This window comes from Lactuca virosa, chromosome 6 (assembly GCF_052849685.1).
Source record: "Lactuca virosa cultivar CGN04683 chromosome 6, Lactuca_virosa_CGN04683_v6, whole genome shotgun sequence".
NCBI classification, from domain to species: domain Eukaryota; kingdom Viridiplantae; phylum Streptophyta; class Magnoliopsida; order Asterales; family Asteraceae; genus Lactuca; species Lactuca virosa.
Genome location: NC_136431.1, coordinates 49,135,645 through 49,151,106, shown reverse-complemented (window position 1 = coordinate 49,151,106; position 15,462 = coordinate 49,135,645). Strand labels below are relative to the sequence as shown.

The following is a 15,462-nucleotide window of genomic DNA, read 5'->3' as shown; positions in this document are numbered from 1 at the left end:
GAGTCGATGGTCAGAAAGAAGTCGATCGATGATTCGGTAATTGGCAACAATACGTCCCATTTTTTTTCATTAAACTAGTTGGGCTTATACCTGTTTGTTACAGTAAACTAATTGGTGTGGGCTTCAAAATTTTGGACCTTTTGCGCTAGTTTCTATTTTAGATCATTTAGAAATAACCTGAATTTTTTTAGGGTATCCTAATTTTTTTCTGAGGTATAACCGCAACATAAAACGAATTTTTCCGAAAAAAAATATACTAAACTTTTTTGAGGGGCATCCTGGACTATCTCGGAAGCCAATGTAAATCCGTCTATGCGTACCCCTCACTCACATAATAATAAAAAATCAAACATAAACAACACTAACCTCTTAGTGTTGCGCGGCGCAGCACACGCGCAACACTTTTAAGTTCGCAGCAGTTTGATTTTTAGAAGGCTTCGGGCTCAAAAACCTCTTCCCGTCCTCTTCCCCACGCAACATTGGGCTTGCCTTTTCTCACCACTTCTAAACCTAATAACAAAAAAAACACGGACAAAAGAATTGTAGCCGAACGTCCTCCTTCTTCGTTCTCCCTTGTCGTCGACGCTGTTGAAGACCGGAAGAAACCCGAGCGCCACTCACCACTACCGCTCGCCGCTCGCTGCTGCTGCTCGCCGCTCGCCGGTTGCTGCTGCTGGTCGCCGGTCGCTGGTTTCGCTGCCCAATCCACCGCCTGCCATCGTCTTCAACATCAACATCAACAGGTTAGTTTTTTTCCCTGATTTCTTATTTGAATACCTAAATATGAAGAAAAAGATGATAATCTCATGATATTTCTGAAACTTTGAAACTGTGAAATAAGATTGAAGCTATGAAATAAGATTGAAGAGAGAAGCTGTGAAATAAGCTTTGAAACTCTGAAATAACTTTGAAACTCTGAAACTTTGTTATTCTGATTTCTTATTTGAGTGCCTAAAGATAATCTCATGAATTTTCTGATTTCTTATTCACTGGTAATTTATTCATTTTTCTGAAACTTTGAAACTATGAAATAAGATTGAAGAAAAAGATGATAATCTCATGATTTTAATGGTTTCATAAGGCCATAATTGGCTGTTTTTCAGCAGTTAGAGATATTAGAGCCATAACTTGAGAAGTTTGTGTTTTGTTATAATTCTAGCAGTTAGAGATATTAGAGCCATAACTTGAGTTAAAATTCAGCTTTAGTGCTTTGTTATAATTCTAGGAGTTTGTGTTTTGTTCTTTAAAAAGATTTTCTGCTCAAATTTATGTTTAGGTTCATGAATTTTTGTGTTGAATTGTTATGAATGTTGGGTAAAATCATAATCCTTGCTGAAATCATATACTTATATGCTGAAATCATAAACTCATATGCAAGTTTATATGCTGAAATCATTAGCTGAAATGGTTTTTTTTAACTTATTTGTTGAATTGTTATCACTTGTATTTCTTGAATGGAGATCAAGTTTATGCTTATTTGCAAGTTTGTGCTTAAATTGTTGAATATGCTAAACTTATTTATTGATTATGTTGAAATATGGTTAATCTTTGTTGCTAAAGTATGTATTCTATATTTTTTTTGTTATTAGCAATGGGAGATAAACATACATGGACCAATGAGCAAACAAAATGCTTATTGCCCACTTGTATTGAAGAAATACAAACCGTGGGTAGAAAAGGTTTGAGTTTGCACAAACAATCATGACACAAGTTAGGAACAACCATTAAGGAAAAGTATGGCGTGGATTTGAATCAACGACAATTAAAAAACGTCTATGATAACCTTAAAGCCAAATACACAGGATGGTTATACTTAAAAAAAAACTGGAAACCTTTACAATCCACAAACAAATACTTTTAACTTAACAAATGAGGAGTGGGAGGACTTTAAAAAGGTATATATATATATATACACACACACACACACACACATATTTATATGTATATTCTTTATATAGTTGTCATTAATTCTTATATTACTTTTGTTACATTGATTGGGTTTAGGGACATCCGAAAGCCGCTTCTTTGAAAACCGTCCCATTGTTGTTTCCAGAGCTTTGTGCAGAACTCTTTGATGGAAACAGTACATCTGGTAATCTCAGCTATGCCACATCCCAAACACCATCGGGACAGGGATCATCTTCTTTCCATGTCGCATCGCTACAGTTAATGGACGCCCCTTCCATTAACATAGATGAAGATGATTACTTTTCCAATCATACTAGTGAGCATTTTACTCAACCACCACCTACTGCTGCTTCACCTTCTGCTGATTCACCTTCTGCTGCTTCACCATCTCCTAACCCCAACAAAAGGGCTAAACCCTCAACTCCTAGACCTCGAGCTCCTAGTGCCTCACCTGATCCACCTTCGTGTGCCTCGCCTAAAGCTTCTATTACTGCTGATGATTTAGCACTAGAGATGCAAAAAGCTCTATGCCATTTGACTCAAGGGCCAACAATTCCCCAATGTTTGGAGAATCTTGAGTTGCTCGAGTTAGGCCCAGTAGACCCTCTACGATTTGCTGCGTATCACATTTTTGGAGGGACCATGAATATAAGAGAGATGTGGGTAAATTTGCCCAATGATCCACAAATATTAAGAGGATGGATCGAGATGACAGCTACAAGTTTAGGAGTTTTAAAGGATGGAAAAATTGTTCGTTAAGTTTATATGTTTGAGTTGTTTAGGTTTTAATGGTATGTTTTGGAACTATATGGTTATGTTTTTTCGTTATTTGCTACTTGAATGTTATTTGTAGTATTTGGTACTTCAATATTATGTTTTTTGGTAATTGAATCTTATGTTATTTGGTACTTGAGATTATGTTATTTTATTTGGTACTTGAAATTTATGTTATGTTTTTTGGTACTTGAATCTTATGTTATGTTATTATGTTATGTCATGTTATGTTTTGTTGATTAATAGGTTGGTAATGGATCATGACAAAAAGATACTACTCATAATTCTAATGTACTTGTACGTCCGCTACTTTTGGAAGAGGGGTGTCAAACGAGTGCGGGACAACGATTCGGAAATGACGGGACATGAATTTACGTTAGAGTTACTTCACCGTAATCCTCTACAATGTCTTGAAGTGCTACGCATGTCTCGTGAATCATTTGTCCGGCTATGTGCTCATTTCAGAGTAAACTACACGTTAAAGGATAGCAAGCATGTGTCGGTTGAGGAGAAGATGGCTATGTTTTTTATGATGATCGGTCATAACCAACGTTATGTGATTATCAAGCGGAGATTTCAACACTCAAAGCAAACAATTCATAAGTTTTTTCATGAAGTTTTGGACAAAATGTTGCTTTTCGCACATGACATTATAGTACCAACTTCTTTTAATCTGAATCCAAACATTCCGGGACATAATAGGAGGCTACGGCGGGTGTTCAAGGGAGCAGTTGGTGCACTTAATGGCACTTTGATACATGTAGTTGTCCCTGCAAACAAACTGGATTTATATAGGAGTAGGGGAAAATGCGATTGTTACCAAAACGTATTGGCAATATGTGACTTCAACACGATGTTTACGTTTGTTGTGGCTGGGTGGGAAGGGATAACACACGATTCTAGAATTTTATCAGAAGCATTAGCAAATTCACATGCACCATTCCCGCTTCCACCATCAGGTAAATTTATGGTTATTTAAATAGTTTTATCTTAGTTTGAAAAATAAATGACTTTTTTTTTGTTTTTTGTACAGATAAATATTATCTTTGTGATGCCGCCTATGCAAACATTCGAGGTTTTATGGCACCGTACCGTAATGTGAGGTGTTGGCTTGGAGATTTCCGTCGAAGACGTGCATTAACGAATAAAGAAAAATTTAACCATGCACACGCAAAACTTCGGAATGTCATTGAGCGTGCTTTTGGTGTCTTGAAAGCACGATTCCCTATATTGAAGAGGATGGCACCATTCTCGTTGGTTACACAACGAAACATTACCCTAGCATGTTTTGCGCTTCATAATTTTGTAAGAAGAGAGAGACTAAGTGATGAGTATTTTGCACGATATGATGAACCAAATGTCTCGGTTCGGAATAACAATGCAGTCGTTGATAATGATGAAGATGAGATTCCAACACATGGTACTGCAGCGCAGCGGACCATGAATATATGACCTAGTTACGGGATGAAATTGCCGAACAATTGATGCAAAATATGGAATGAGAATTATTAAAGTTTGGTTGTATGAATTTTATTTAAAAATGTTATTGTAAGACTAATTTGGTTGTTTGAATTTTATTTCAATGTTTTAAGACTACAATTATTAAATTTTTGGTATAAAAAAATTATTTTCGGTTTATTAAATTACTTTATTTTAAATTTTTTAATATATGCAGCAGCCTGCAGACGTTAAAAAAACAAACATGCTTCTCATTACAGTCTGCAGCACTTTGGTCCACCTCTTCTGCTGCAGAGGGCTGCAGAGGTGGTCCGCAGACATCAGACAGTTTCACTTCGAAAAAATAAACAACACCTTAGTCACTCACAACTCACACAACTCACACAGAGGAGGATACAACAAACAATTTGGGGATACATACAAAATTAGCCTTTAATAATTCCATAGTCAATTACATCTAATCAAAAACTTTTTCATAAACTATTGCACAATAACAACTTAAGATGATGCTTTCTAACAATCATATTAAATCATAAAATATCAATAGACATTAATAGAAAATGAGTTACATTGCTATTATGGGTAAAAAACAAAATACATACCCCATATTGGTATAACACAATTTTTACAATTTTCATGATATTAAATTTAATGAGTTACAAGTTGTAAAAGTTTTTTTTTCACTCTTCATAATTACCTTGCCACTTATTTTACCTCTGCACAATTGTTAGCTCCCACCGGTTCTCTTAAGCAATTAGATATTGCCATAACTGCAGCTTCAACAGATGCATCCTCTCCCTATTTCATTTATATAATAAAATTTATTTACCATTTTATAAAAGTAAAAGTTAAAACATTAAAAAAAAACAGCATTTTTACGTTTTCTTTCAAGTAAAACATATTCCCATATTTCCCTGCTAATCGACTCCAAAAGCTTCTTGGTATATCCAAATCCACAGACTCCCCAACATTAAAATTCAAAATATTTCCTGCATTGTTTTAAATTAATTAATGTATTATTATTATTATTATTATTATTATTATTATTATTATTATTATTATTATTATTATTCATTTAAAAGATTATGAAAGATGAAAACTTTACCAAATGTAGGATCAGCTACAAAAACAATAGTTCTATCATCAACTTTCCAGAAGTCTTTGATTGCTAATCCTATATAAGTGTGATAAAATTGCATGAACAAAGTAATTAATATGATAGAAAAATACTAATTTATTAAAGATAATTAGCAATTTAGCATACCAGGGGTATCAGGATAGTTCTGAGCTAGAACTCTGAGCTTGAATCCGGTATCTTTTTCAATTGAATCAATCTCCTTTGCAAGCCTTTTCTCCTGAACAAAATTATGCAAAAATGAAGTTCTAACTAAAAAATTTCACACATTTGATACCAGAAATGATGGCATACCTGACCATCTGAGAGGAAACCTGCAACATCAATGACTGTGGTGAAGTTTTTGGGAAGCAATTCTGGCTTATTTACCCCAACTTTTGCTTCAGCAAATCCAACTCCTACATAATAACTGTAAATTCAAAAGGCAACTCAATCTAAAATCAAGCTGATTTTAAGTGATGATCACGAAATTTTGTTCAATACCCTTCATCGAAACTGGATGTGAGATATTTGCTATTGCACAATTTGCTTAAAGTGAGATTTTTGTAGAATGTTATTGTGTATGTAGCGTTTCCCTCAGGGAACGAATTTGAGATTTGGATAACAAAAAGATAAATGGAAGATGAATAAATACCTGAAAAAGATACTGCGAGAGCTAGGGTTCCGGATAACGCAAAATTCAGAGACTCGGATTTAAGTGTAGAAATCAATCGACTGAAATCTGATGATTTGGGGGTTGAAATGGGTAGATTCGAAGATACAGATGATGATGATGCTCTGGTAGCAACTACATGACTATAATTCTTCGAAGTATTTCGAAATCGAACGGGAGAATGAAGTTGAACAGCTGCCATTGTTATTACTATGAATGGTGTTGTTTTATGGATAGGAATTATAGAAGATGATCGATCATCACCGTGGATATATCTGGAAACATGCAAAGAAAAAGATGCTGAAATGGCCCTTCAACTTTAATATATATTCAAATTTCACTCATAATTTTAAAATTGTTACAATTCTAACATGGAATTTCTATTCTTATCGACGAGTCGTGAGCTGTAAATGAACACAAATACATAAACAAACATATTTTTGTTTTCATGTTTATATTTTTTTTTCTTGAATAGACAAACGAACAGCATTTTATGTTCGCTAAGAAAAAAACTCCGTATTTTTTTATGTCGTTTTTTCTTTGAAATGAATTTCATGAATGTTTTCATTGTTTGTTTTTACTTCGTGTAATATGGTTCTTTTCTAACATACATCATCCTCTTCAAACTCACGAAAGCAAAATAATCATTTTACATCTACCATTGATGAAAACCATAACAAAATAAAACTACAATGATTGTATTAAAAAATGTTAAATAAATAAATCTGTAAATTTTGACATACCACAATAACGATAAATGTAATGTAGCTTACATTTAAATGACATCTTTTTTAAACATATTTACCATGAACCCCAATTTAATATCTACTCAACCCATGTATTTTTCCACATATTGGTTCAACCATGATATATCATGCCACTCCAACCACAACATAAATTAAAAAAAATAAAAATCAATCATCTTTAACACCATAGCTTTTTCAACTCAAACCATACCCAAACATCAAATCAAAATATCATATACTAAATATTTTACTATAACATAACATTTTTTTTATATCTTTTAGTTACTGTTATTGATATTACTGAACTTATTTTTATTAAGACATTCGCATTTGTGTGTGCATAAGGAGCAATAATATCAATTTAGAAGTGTTGAGGCCAGAGCTGTCTCAAATGGCTTAAAATTTCTTACAAAAACCACAAGATCTCACATTACAAATTACAAAATTATTTAAATTGTATTTTGCTGATGAAGGTGAAAACCTTAAGGGAAGTAAACAGGCCAGTTGTAGTAGTATGAATCACGAGCTTCTTTGCTCCAGTTCTCATTCCACTATAAACAGCAAATTAATCAAAAAAAAACTCAGATCAAATTCATAATATTTTGGCATATTTATACATACATATACATATATACATACCGAAAATTTGTATGGCTGATTCTTTTGCATTGCCTTCTTCCAATGGTATTGCTCATGTAGCATTGCATGATCATGCCAACTAAACATTCAAGTATATCGATTATCAAACAAATACAAGGTTAAAACATAAAAATTTGAGTTTGTGTAATGCTTATTGCACTTAGAACATGATAAAAAGGAGATAAATTTCTTCGATTCTACATTACGGTAAGATGGGCAAATGATATATATGAATTCATGACAATATATAAGCTTTCCCAAATTCATTCTGAAAAGTAAGTAGCAGAAAGAACACAGAAATTATATCAAGCGATTCCTTTTGTTTACCAATACTGATTGAACTTTAAGTGAAATTTTCATGGGACTTTAAACATGGAACGAAAAACATTTCTGTGAGTTTTGATGATTAGAAACCCTAACAGAAAATCTCGATCTGTTTACGCCTAAAATAGCAGCGAAGTGATTACGTTCGATGAGAAACAAAACGAACAAAACACACAATCGAAGGAAGGCATCGAGAAATTGACGAAAATGTTAGAAAAAATGGAAATTGAAAAGGGAAGAGAGGTGTATGAATACTTGAATCTATTAGAGAGTTGCCACATGTAGGGGTTGGACCAAGCCATGGCGGAGTAAGCCATTGAACCGACCCATATGCAGAGGAATTTCTCTGGACCAGAGTGTGGAACACCTGGGTCTCCTCTATACGCGTTTCCAAAGTACTTCTCCATTGATCTTCTCTGTATGCGCTAGGGTTTTGGTAACAAGGAGGTAAGGGATGAAATGAAACTGAAGGATGTGCCTTTATCTCGACTTATCCGCTTTTCTTATTTTCTTTAATTACATTTTTAGTCCCTCGTTTTGTTGTTATTTGCTTTGACGGTCCCCTAAAAATTTTAAGGTTTCTACTCATGCTTATGAGTAGGGGTGTTCGCGGTGCGGTTTAGTGCGGTTTAGAGTCAAAACCGCAAACCGCACCACATATGCGGTTTGAGTTTTTCGAAAACCACAAACCGCACCGCGAACCATGTAAACCGCATTATGCGGTGCGGTGCGGTTTTGAGCGGTGCGGTGCGGTTTTATGCGGTTTAAAAAATTATATATGTTATAAAAGTATTATACGATATAATCATAATGAAAATAAAAACATCTAAATAATTAGCACAAAAAACAAATTTTCTATCATAATTGTCACACACATAGAAGTTAAACTATAATTATCGTCTATACTCTACACAATTATCAATAATTAGAATTACTTTCGTTATGAAATCAATTCAAAACCATGCAATCTGATGAACTTCTATCCTTCAATCTATTTCTTCTTTTGTTTGTATATATATACACGAGCGATTGGTTATCATATATATATATATATATATATATATATATATATATATATATATATATTGTGGTGCGGTTTGAACCGCAGTTTCATATTTAAAAACCACAAACCGCACCGCTAATGTTCCAAACCGCGTTATGCAGTGCGGTATGGTGCGGTGCGGGCGGTTTATGCGGTTTGTGCGGTTTTCTGCACAGCCCCACTTATGAGTTAGGAAAAGAAGGTCTAGTTAATTGAACTCTTTAAATTATTCGGGTTTTAGTAGATCACCAATTCCTTCAGGACCTATATTGAATTAGAAGGTCATTTGATCCTAATCATCCACTAACATTTTCTTCATGCTTATTGAACACTTAATCAAATCACTAAAACTATACATTATTGGAATAAAATTCAATAAATAAATTTCAATGTTAGATGGATACTTTCACGGTCACCTGACTTGAATGAACATGTAGCTAAGGATCACAGTGAAGAATAGATAGCATTGATCAACGAGACCTACTGTGATTTTATCGAGACATAATGATGTGAGTTTTTCCACTTAACAGGAGGGCTTTATTCTAGTCGTAAATCACTTGATAGATGATTTACTTTGTGTAATTACATATCGAGGGGGTGAATTTGGCAGTTATATGTCTTTATCTCTCTTCGGAGCTCGGGGCACGTTTTATAGATGAGATTGTGTTATGTTTAACGGGTATACAATTTACATATGTTTATTACACCATCTTATTGTGCCATTCCCTGCTATCGTTGCTTATGTTGGGAGTCATTTCTAGAAGTAGACATCTAACCTCGGGTGAAGTTAGAATTGCCAAACATCTATCGCCTCCTAATTTCATTTATATGGAATTTGACATTTGAATTTTAATCTTATTAAAAATCAAGATATTAAAAAATAAAAAAAAATAAATATCATTCTACATTTTCTTCCTATATACATCTTAAATATACATCTTAAATATGACATTTAAGATGAGTAAGAAGAGAAATAGGAAGAAATATTAAAGAATATTTAAATTCTTTAAAAAATAACATGTATAAAAAAACAAATTATTTCTTGAAAAATATTTCTTTTGGGCAAACATTTAGTGGGTAGTATCGTCTTTTCAAAACTCCTACCCTTACTCGTAATTTTCTCCCCTTCTATAAATACCATCCCCCTCTCATGGTTTACTCATCAATCAGGATCTAGGGTTCATCAAGTCATTCAAAATCACTTTCATGAATTACTCTTCAAAATTGATATTTGGGATCTCCAACCTCCTGATTTGATTGCACAATAGGCGAATTTGTAGTGATTCCCTTCAAATATCAAATTCCCACGAAACAAACGGTACGCTGTGAATTCAATTCTGTTTTGTATCTCCCAAATTGTGATATCAGGATCAATTCACATCACTAGGGTTCCAATTCTTTCAAGTTTCTGATTTCGAACGAGTTCAATTTTGTTATCGAGAAACCCTTCATGATACGAGAGTCTGAATATGAGCAATGGAGGTGGAGTAGACGACAACGAGTTCGATGAAAAGAAAAATCGAGTAGCCGCTGATGAATTCGGTAGAGCTGTAGCAAAAGTAGCAGTAGCTCAGATATGCGAGCGTGTTGGTTTCCACAGTGTTAACGATTCTGCTCTAGAGTCTCTCGCCGATATTGCTATCAGGTACGTGAAAGATTTAGGGAAAACCTCAAAGTTTTACGCTAATGTAGCCAATAGAACAGAGTGCAATGTATTCGACGTAATTCAAAGCTTGGAGGATTTGAGTTCTTCTGTCGGGTTTCCAGGCGGGTCAGAAACCTGTACAAATTTGATCCGTTCTAGTTCTTCCATGAAGGAGATCATGGAGTACGTTGAAGCCATTGAAGAAGACGAACTTCCTTTTGCTCAACCTATTCCCACTTTTCCGATTGTTAGAGATAGAAGATTAACCCCAAGTTTTCTCCAAATGGGTGAAACACCAGAGTTCAAACACGTACCTGATTGGCTACCTGCATTTCCAGATCCCCATACATACATTCACTCAGCTGTATGGAACGAGAGGACTTCAGATCCAAGATCAGATAAAGTTGAGCTCGCTAGACAAAGAAGAAAAGCAGAAAACTCATTGTTGGCTTTACAAAAACGATTGCTGTCTAAATCATCTCCAACATCATCTTCTTCTGAGGTTGCAAATGGCAGTTGTAAGAAGATCCGATTTGGATTTAGTGAGAAGCCAGTTGTTTTGTCAGATAAACATGTGAATGATGTGAATTTGGAGAATCATGTGTCTATATTGGAGGCGTTTGCACCTGTTATTGAAGCTTTGAATAGTAGGGTTTCTGAATCTGGTGAGAATGGTGAAACTGAAAGAGATGTTCTTGATAAGAGACCTGCTGTTCGATTGAATTTTAGTAATGGAAGAAAACTGATTGGTGATTCGTTGGATTTGAGGTTATGGAATAGGGGTACTGGAAGGATTTCATCATGGTTTGGGCGTGATGATGTGATGGATGAGAAGAAGAGGAGGGCTGAGTATATTTTGAGACAATCTATGGAGAACAGGTTGGATCTTGCTCAGTTGTAGAGATGAAATTACTGAATTGCCCTTTATGATATACATAGACATTAGATCTGTGTAGGTGCTCTGTGTGAATCTTTATAGTAGTTCCTCATAGTTTTGAAAAGATTGTAGCTTTATCATGCAAAGAAACTATTTTGAGCAATTGAACAAGTTATTTATTGTGCATTGTCCTTTTGAATTTGTTAATTCTTGTGAAGTATGTTTACTTTTTACAATTTCTAATCCATATTAATTTAAATTAACTTTTGATGTTGAACTGAAGATGCTATTTCATTGAGTACATGATTTGTGTAATGTCACTATATTGAAACATGAATCTGTTGTTGCATTAACACCTGAAATCTTTAAGATGACTGATTGATATGGAGATAATGATTGTATTAGTGATGTTATGATATGCCCTTTTGATTACAAAAAAAACAGCTTATGAGAAACTGCTTATTTGAGTGAATAAGCACGTTTTTATTTACTTTGTTTTATTTTATTTCAACTAAACACTCAAATAAAGTCACAAAATAGTAACTGAACACAGCTAACCAAAATCATTTTATCATATGATCAAATATCTAAAACAATACTAATGCAACATTATGACACATACACAATCTATCAAGTCTCAAGAGAATAAAATGTAATTTAAAGGAAATAAATACTAAAAGGTCTTGTTCTTAAATTCAGCAAAAAAAAGTCTTGGTTCTTAAATTCAGTTGAGCTTTAACCCGGTTTCTGTAGAGAACGCCTTTCCACGATGATTGAAGATCATAAAGTTCATATTTGCGGGTAGAGACACAACCCTGCATTTCAACAAGTTTCAAAAATTACAATTTTGCCCCTTCAAACAATACACACACACACATTGGTTGGCAGGAAATGGAATGGAAATCAACTCCTTTGATATGATCTATTTACTTTGTAAAACTGTCAAAGGAAATGGAACCTAAATTTATAAATCATGCAAAATGACCAAAATACCATTACAAATGTGCAAACATAAACTTAAAAGAAACATAGAAAAGATTTCATTGAGATGGAAGATGATGCAAACATAAAAGAAAAAGCACAAGAAATTCAAGATAATTTTGATGAGCTGATGGAAGTAAGCAATAAAGCACATACCATTACAAATGTGCAAAGTAAAAAATCTTCAAGCATAAACTTAAAACCTTAATCTTTTCAAAGTGTACATGTGCTAATGATACCAAAATATAATAGGTATATGCAATTAAGCCAAATGCTTCAAACTACTAATAATAGAAATAAAGATCTCATACAATTTGTGCTATAAAGTTTGGTCAACAGAGAACAAGAAGGAAAACAAGAGAGGCCAAAGGAGAACAAATTGTAATGCTGAGTTATTTCAACTCAATGGATCTTCTAATTCTAAAACTAAGCATAAGGTGTTTCATAATTCATACAAGACTTATATGCAATACCTAAGAATCCAAGAAGAAAACTTATCAGTTGAATAACAAAAAATTGGTAAAAAAGAGCTTCCAATTAGAATCAAGTATCCACTTATTTGGAAACTAACTATAGAATCAGATTTCACCTAAGTTTAAATCAAATACCGCTTTTTATATATAAAGTACCTGTTCTCATCTGAATCTGGGAGTATAGATCGGAAATTCCCTGGAACTGTTAATCCAGCAAACAGACTCAAAACCAATACTAATGCCAATTCAAGTAGCACCTGTAAATTATACCCAAAAAGAGAAACGAGGACCAGATTAGATTCACAAACACACAAAAAAAATATACATGTATAAATCACAGAGTAACAGGGACAGATTACTTCAAATGGAGGTCCGGAAAACTCATCCTCAGTGATCTTAAGCAAAGCCCTATCTAATTATCGAGAAAAAAAAGTTAGTTTTTGATAGATGAAAAAATCAAAACCACAAGCAATCAAGGAAATCAGAGAGTTACATTGAATGGTAGAGTAAGCAGCGTGTAAGAGCATGAGAACTGCGATGACGCCGACGACGAAGCTCATACTCTTTGTCATGGTTGAAGCGATCGCCGGCGATGGCGATTAATGGAAGTTGGATTTGGGGTTTACAGCTTTTACTGGGAAACGAATAAAAAGACGACGATTGGAATAGCGATACCGATAAAAAAAGATTTAATTACACAAGTAGTCCCTGTACTTGTACTCAACTGACAAATTTCTCCCCAAAGAAAATAAGGACGTTCGTTTGGATCCTATAATATTATCATTTAACTTGCAATAAAAAAAATTTAATACCTTAAATTCATTTTAGAGATAATTACAAAACTGACCGAAACATCTATATAAAGTTTTTTGCTTGTATATTACAACTAATGCTCATATATCAAACCAATTCCATATAACATAGACATTATACGAGAATATGAAAAAGAAAAAAAAAGAGATGATGTTTTGGAAAGTGTAGGGGTGTAAACGGATCTAGAGTCTGGACCCGACCCGAATGTTGGAACTGGAACACCTAGAAACCGCAATTGGCATTTGGTGGAACCTGATGTTGGAAAATTTAATAAAATTTATGTATTTTTATTAAACGTTAGACACATTTATATATAAATATATATTGTATATATTATTAATCATTCGTGGGTTGTGTTCTTTTTATGACAGTTTTAAAATGATATATCTTGTGTCCAAAATAGAGTATGTGTGAATAACATATCGAAGCTCAAAAATGAGTATTTGGAAACAAAGGTAACAAATAAAGTGGTTGTGGGAATGAGTCTCACATAGGAAAATGATCAACTATTAGTATGTTTATAAACATAGATGTATAATGAGTTTACAAGCTTCTATGTGTGATTGTACTCCAACACTTATGCACGCACATGGGGTGAAAATTATGGAATGCATTTCGAAGACAAAAATTACCGAACTCATGTGTAGACGCTACTTGCGAACACACTAGTTCATATAATCAAGAAATCATTGACTGGTGACAAATCAATCGATACAATAGTATGTTTGATAAGATTGTATGAATTCTAGAGAAGATCATGAGTTTTAAGATCGTATGAAATGTGGTGCTTGTTCTTCTATGAACAATTCTATGACATTTATTCGTATTCATAATTTCAACAAAGAAGTTTTCAGATTTTTAGTGAAATGTTAAAATAGATGAAATGAGCTTTTTCGTAAACTAGCCAACATAATGGAACTTTTCTGTAAGTAATCGGCTAAAAAATAGTTTAGCAGTAAAAATGGTTGATTTGAATTTTTTTATCCGGTAATTAAGACTTTTTTGTAAACAAAACAAAATTTTGGATTTTTTCATAAACTAGCCCAAAATATTAGACATTTTTCTAAATATTTCTATTTTTACACATATAATAATAAATAACTTAATATGTAAACATAAATATATAAACTCGTAAATTTCATATAAATATGATTTTCAAGCAAATTCAGAAAATTTAAAGAGTAAATTATATGAATGGTCCATGTGGTTTGGGGTAACTTGTGTGTTTGGTCTCTAATTTCTTTTTTTAACTCGGAAAGTCTCTATTGTGTGTTTTTGTGACGCGTTTAGTCCATATCTGACATAAAAAAACTATTGTGTCCTTATTTATTTAATTTTAAATTATTTTATCTTATCAGAAAACATATTTAACAAAAAAAATGCATATGGGTCCCATCCCAACCTAATCCAACCCCATATTTATTTCCTCTCTCCCACGCCAAAAGATCTCGAAAATAACTATCAGTTAACTCCAGCAACCACCTCCAGTGATCTGTGATAATCATCGTCGGAATCTGCAATCCAACTTGAAAAAGGAATATGAAACCAATGTTGGAGTTCATAGAATCACTTGCATATGTTTTGAGAAACCATTTTAGTTCAGAAACCAAATGAAAACCAATTTTTTTTAGAAATCAAACGTTGAAATTATATTCAAATCTGCAAGCTATACTTCAATCAATTATTATATCTCCTAATTTTATAACAGTTTCATCCGAAATCAATTACCAAAAAATGTTCAAGAATACCATGATTGCTTAAAAAACCGAAAAACCAAATGTTTGTTCAAAGATCTTATTTTCTTTAATAGAGATATGATTGATGATTCAATCCACATTTTTCATGGTGTTTGAACTTTCTCTAATCATCATTATCATCTTGCAGTGATCAACACCCATCAACAAATTTAATTTACGTAGAAATAAGTAATCGATTAACCTAATCAGCCACCGCCATCAGTGGCCTGTTGAAGTTCTGATTCGGTAATGTAATGTC

At 33.4% G+C, this 15,462-nt stretch overlaps 5 protein-coding genes across 5 annotated transcripts; 2 read left to right on the top strand and 3 right to left on the bottom strand.

Annotated features, from left to right (window-relative positions):
* The first annotated feature begins 3,037 nt into the window (after positions 1–3,037).
* LOC145121512 (uncharacterized) lies at positions 3,038–4,374 on the top strand. Its single transcript, XM_079057249.1, has 3 exons — positions 3,038–3,641; positions 3,716–4,102; positions 4,358–4,374. The coding sequence occupies exons 1-3, from the start codon at positions 3,038–3,040 to the stop codon at positions 4,372–4,374; spliced, it is 1,008 nt and encodes a 335-aa protein (XP_078913375.1).
* A 291-nt stretch (positions 4,375–4,665) lies between these two features.
* On the bottom strand, positions 4,666–6,182 carry LOC145120310 (thylakoid lumen 15.0 kDa protein). The gene is made up of 6 exons (XM_079056138.1): positions 5,910–6,182; positions 5,570–5,673; positions 5,405–5,495; positions 5,246–5,314; positions 5,020–5,129; positions 4,666–4,938 (listed from the first exon to the last, which is right to left on the bottom strand). The coding sequence occupies exons 1-6, from the start codon at positions 6,127–6,129 to the stop codon at positions 4,846–4,848; spliced, it is 687 nt and encodes a 228-aa protein (XP_078912264.1). The 5' UTR covers positions 6,130–6,182; the 3' UTR covers positions 4,666–4,845.
* Positions 6,183–7,002: 820 nt separating this feature from the next.
* On the bottom strand, positions 7,003–8,102 carry LOC145119029 (actin T1-like protein). The gene is made up of 3 exons (XM_079054676.1): positions 7,892–8,102; positions 7,313–7,391; positions 7,003–7,224 (listed from the first exon to the last, which is right to left on the bottom strand). The coding sequence occupies exons 1-3, from the start codon at positions 8,041–8,043 to the stop codon at positions 7,156–7,158; spliced, it is 300 nt and encodes a 99-aa protein (XP_078910802.1). The 5' UTR covers positions 8,044–8,102; the 3' UTR covers positions 7,003–7,155.
* Positions 8,103–9,845: 1,743 nt separating this feature from the next.
* LOC145121113 (transcription initiation factor TFIID subunit 8-like) lies at positions 9,846–11,386 on the top strand. The gene is made up of 2 exons (XM_079056897.1): positions 9,846–9,996; positions 10,066–11,386. The coding sequence occupies exon 2, from the start codon at positions 10,148–10,150 to the stop codon at positions 11,222–11,224; it is 1,077 nt and encodes a 358-aa protein (XP_078913023.1). The 5' UTR covers positions 9,846–9,996; positions 10,066–10,147; the 3' UTR covers positions 11,225–11,386.
* A 368-nt stretch (positions 11,387–11,754) lies between these two features.
* Positions 11,755–13,317, bottom strand: LOC145119028 (membrane magnesium transporter-like protein). Its single transcript, XM_079054675.1, has 4 exons — positions 13,148–13,317; positions 13,014–13,066; positions 12,811–12,911; positions 11,755–12,015 (listed from the first exon to the last, which is right to left on the bottom strand). Exons 1-4 carry the CDS (start codon positions 13,224–13,226, stop codon positions 11,925–11,927), a joined length of 324 nt encoding a protein of 107 aa, XP_078910801.1. The 5' UTR covers positions 13,227–13,317; the 3' UTR covers positions 11,755–11,924.
* Positions 13,318–15,462: the final 2,145 nt, after the last annotated feature.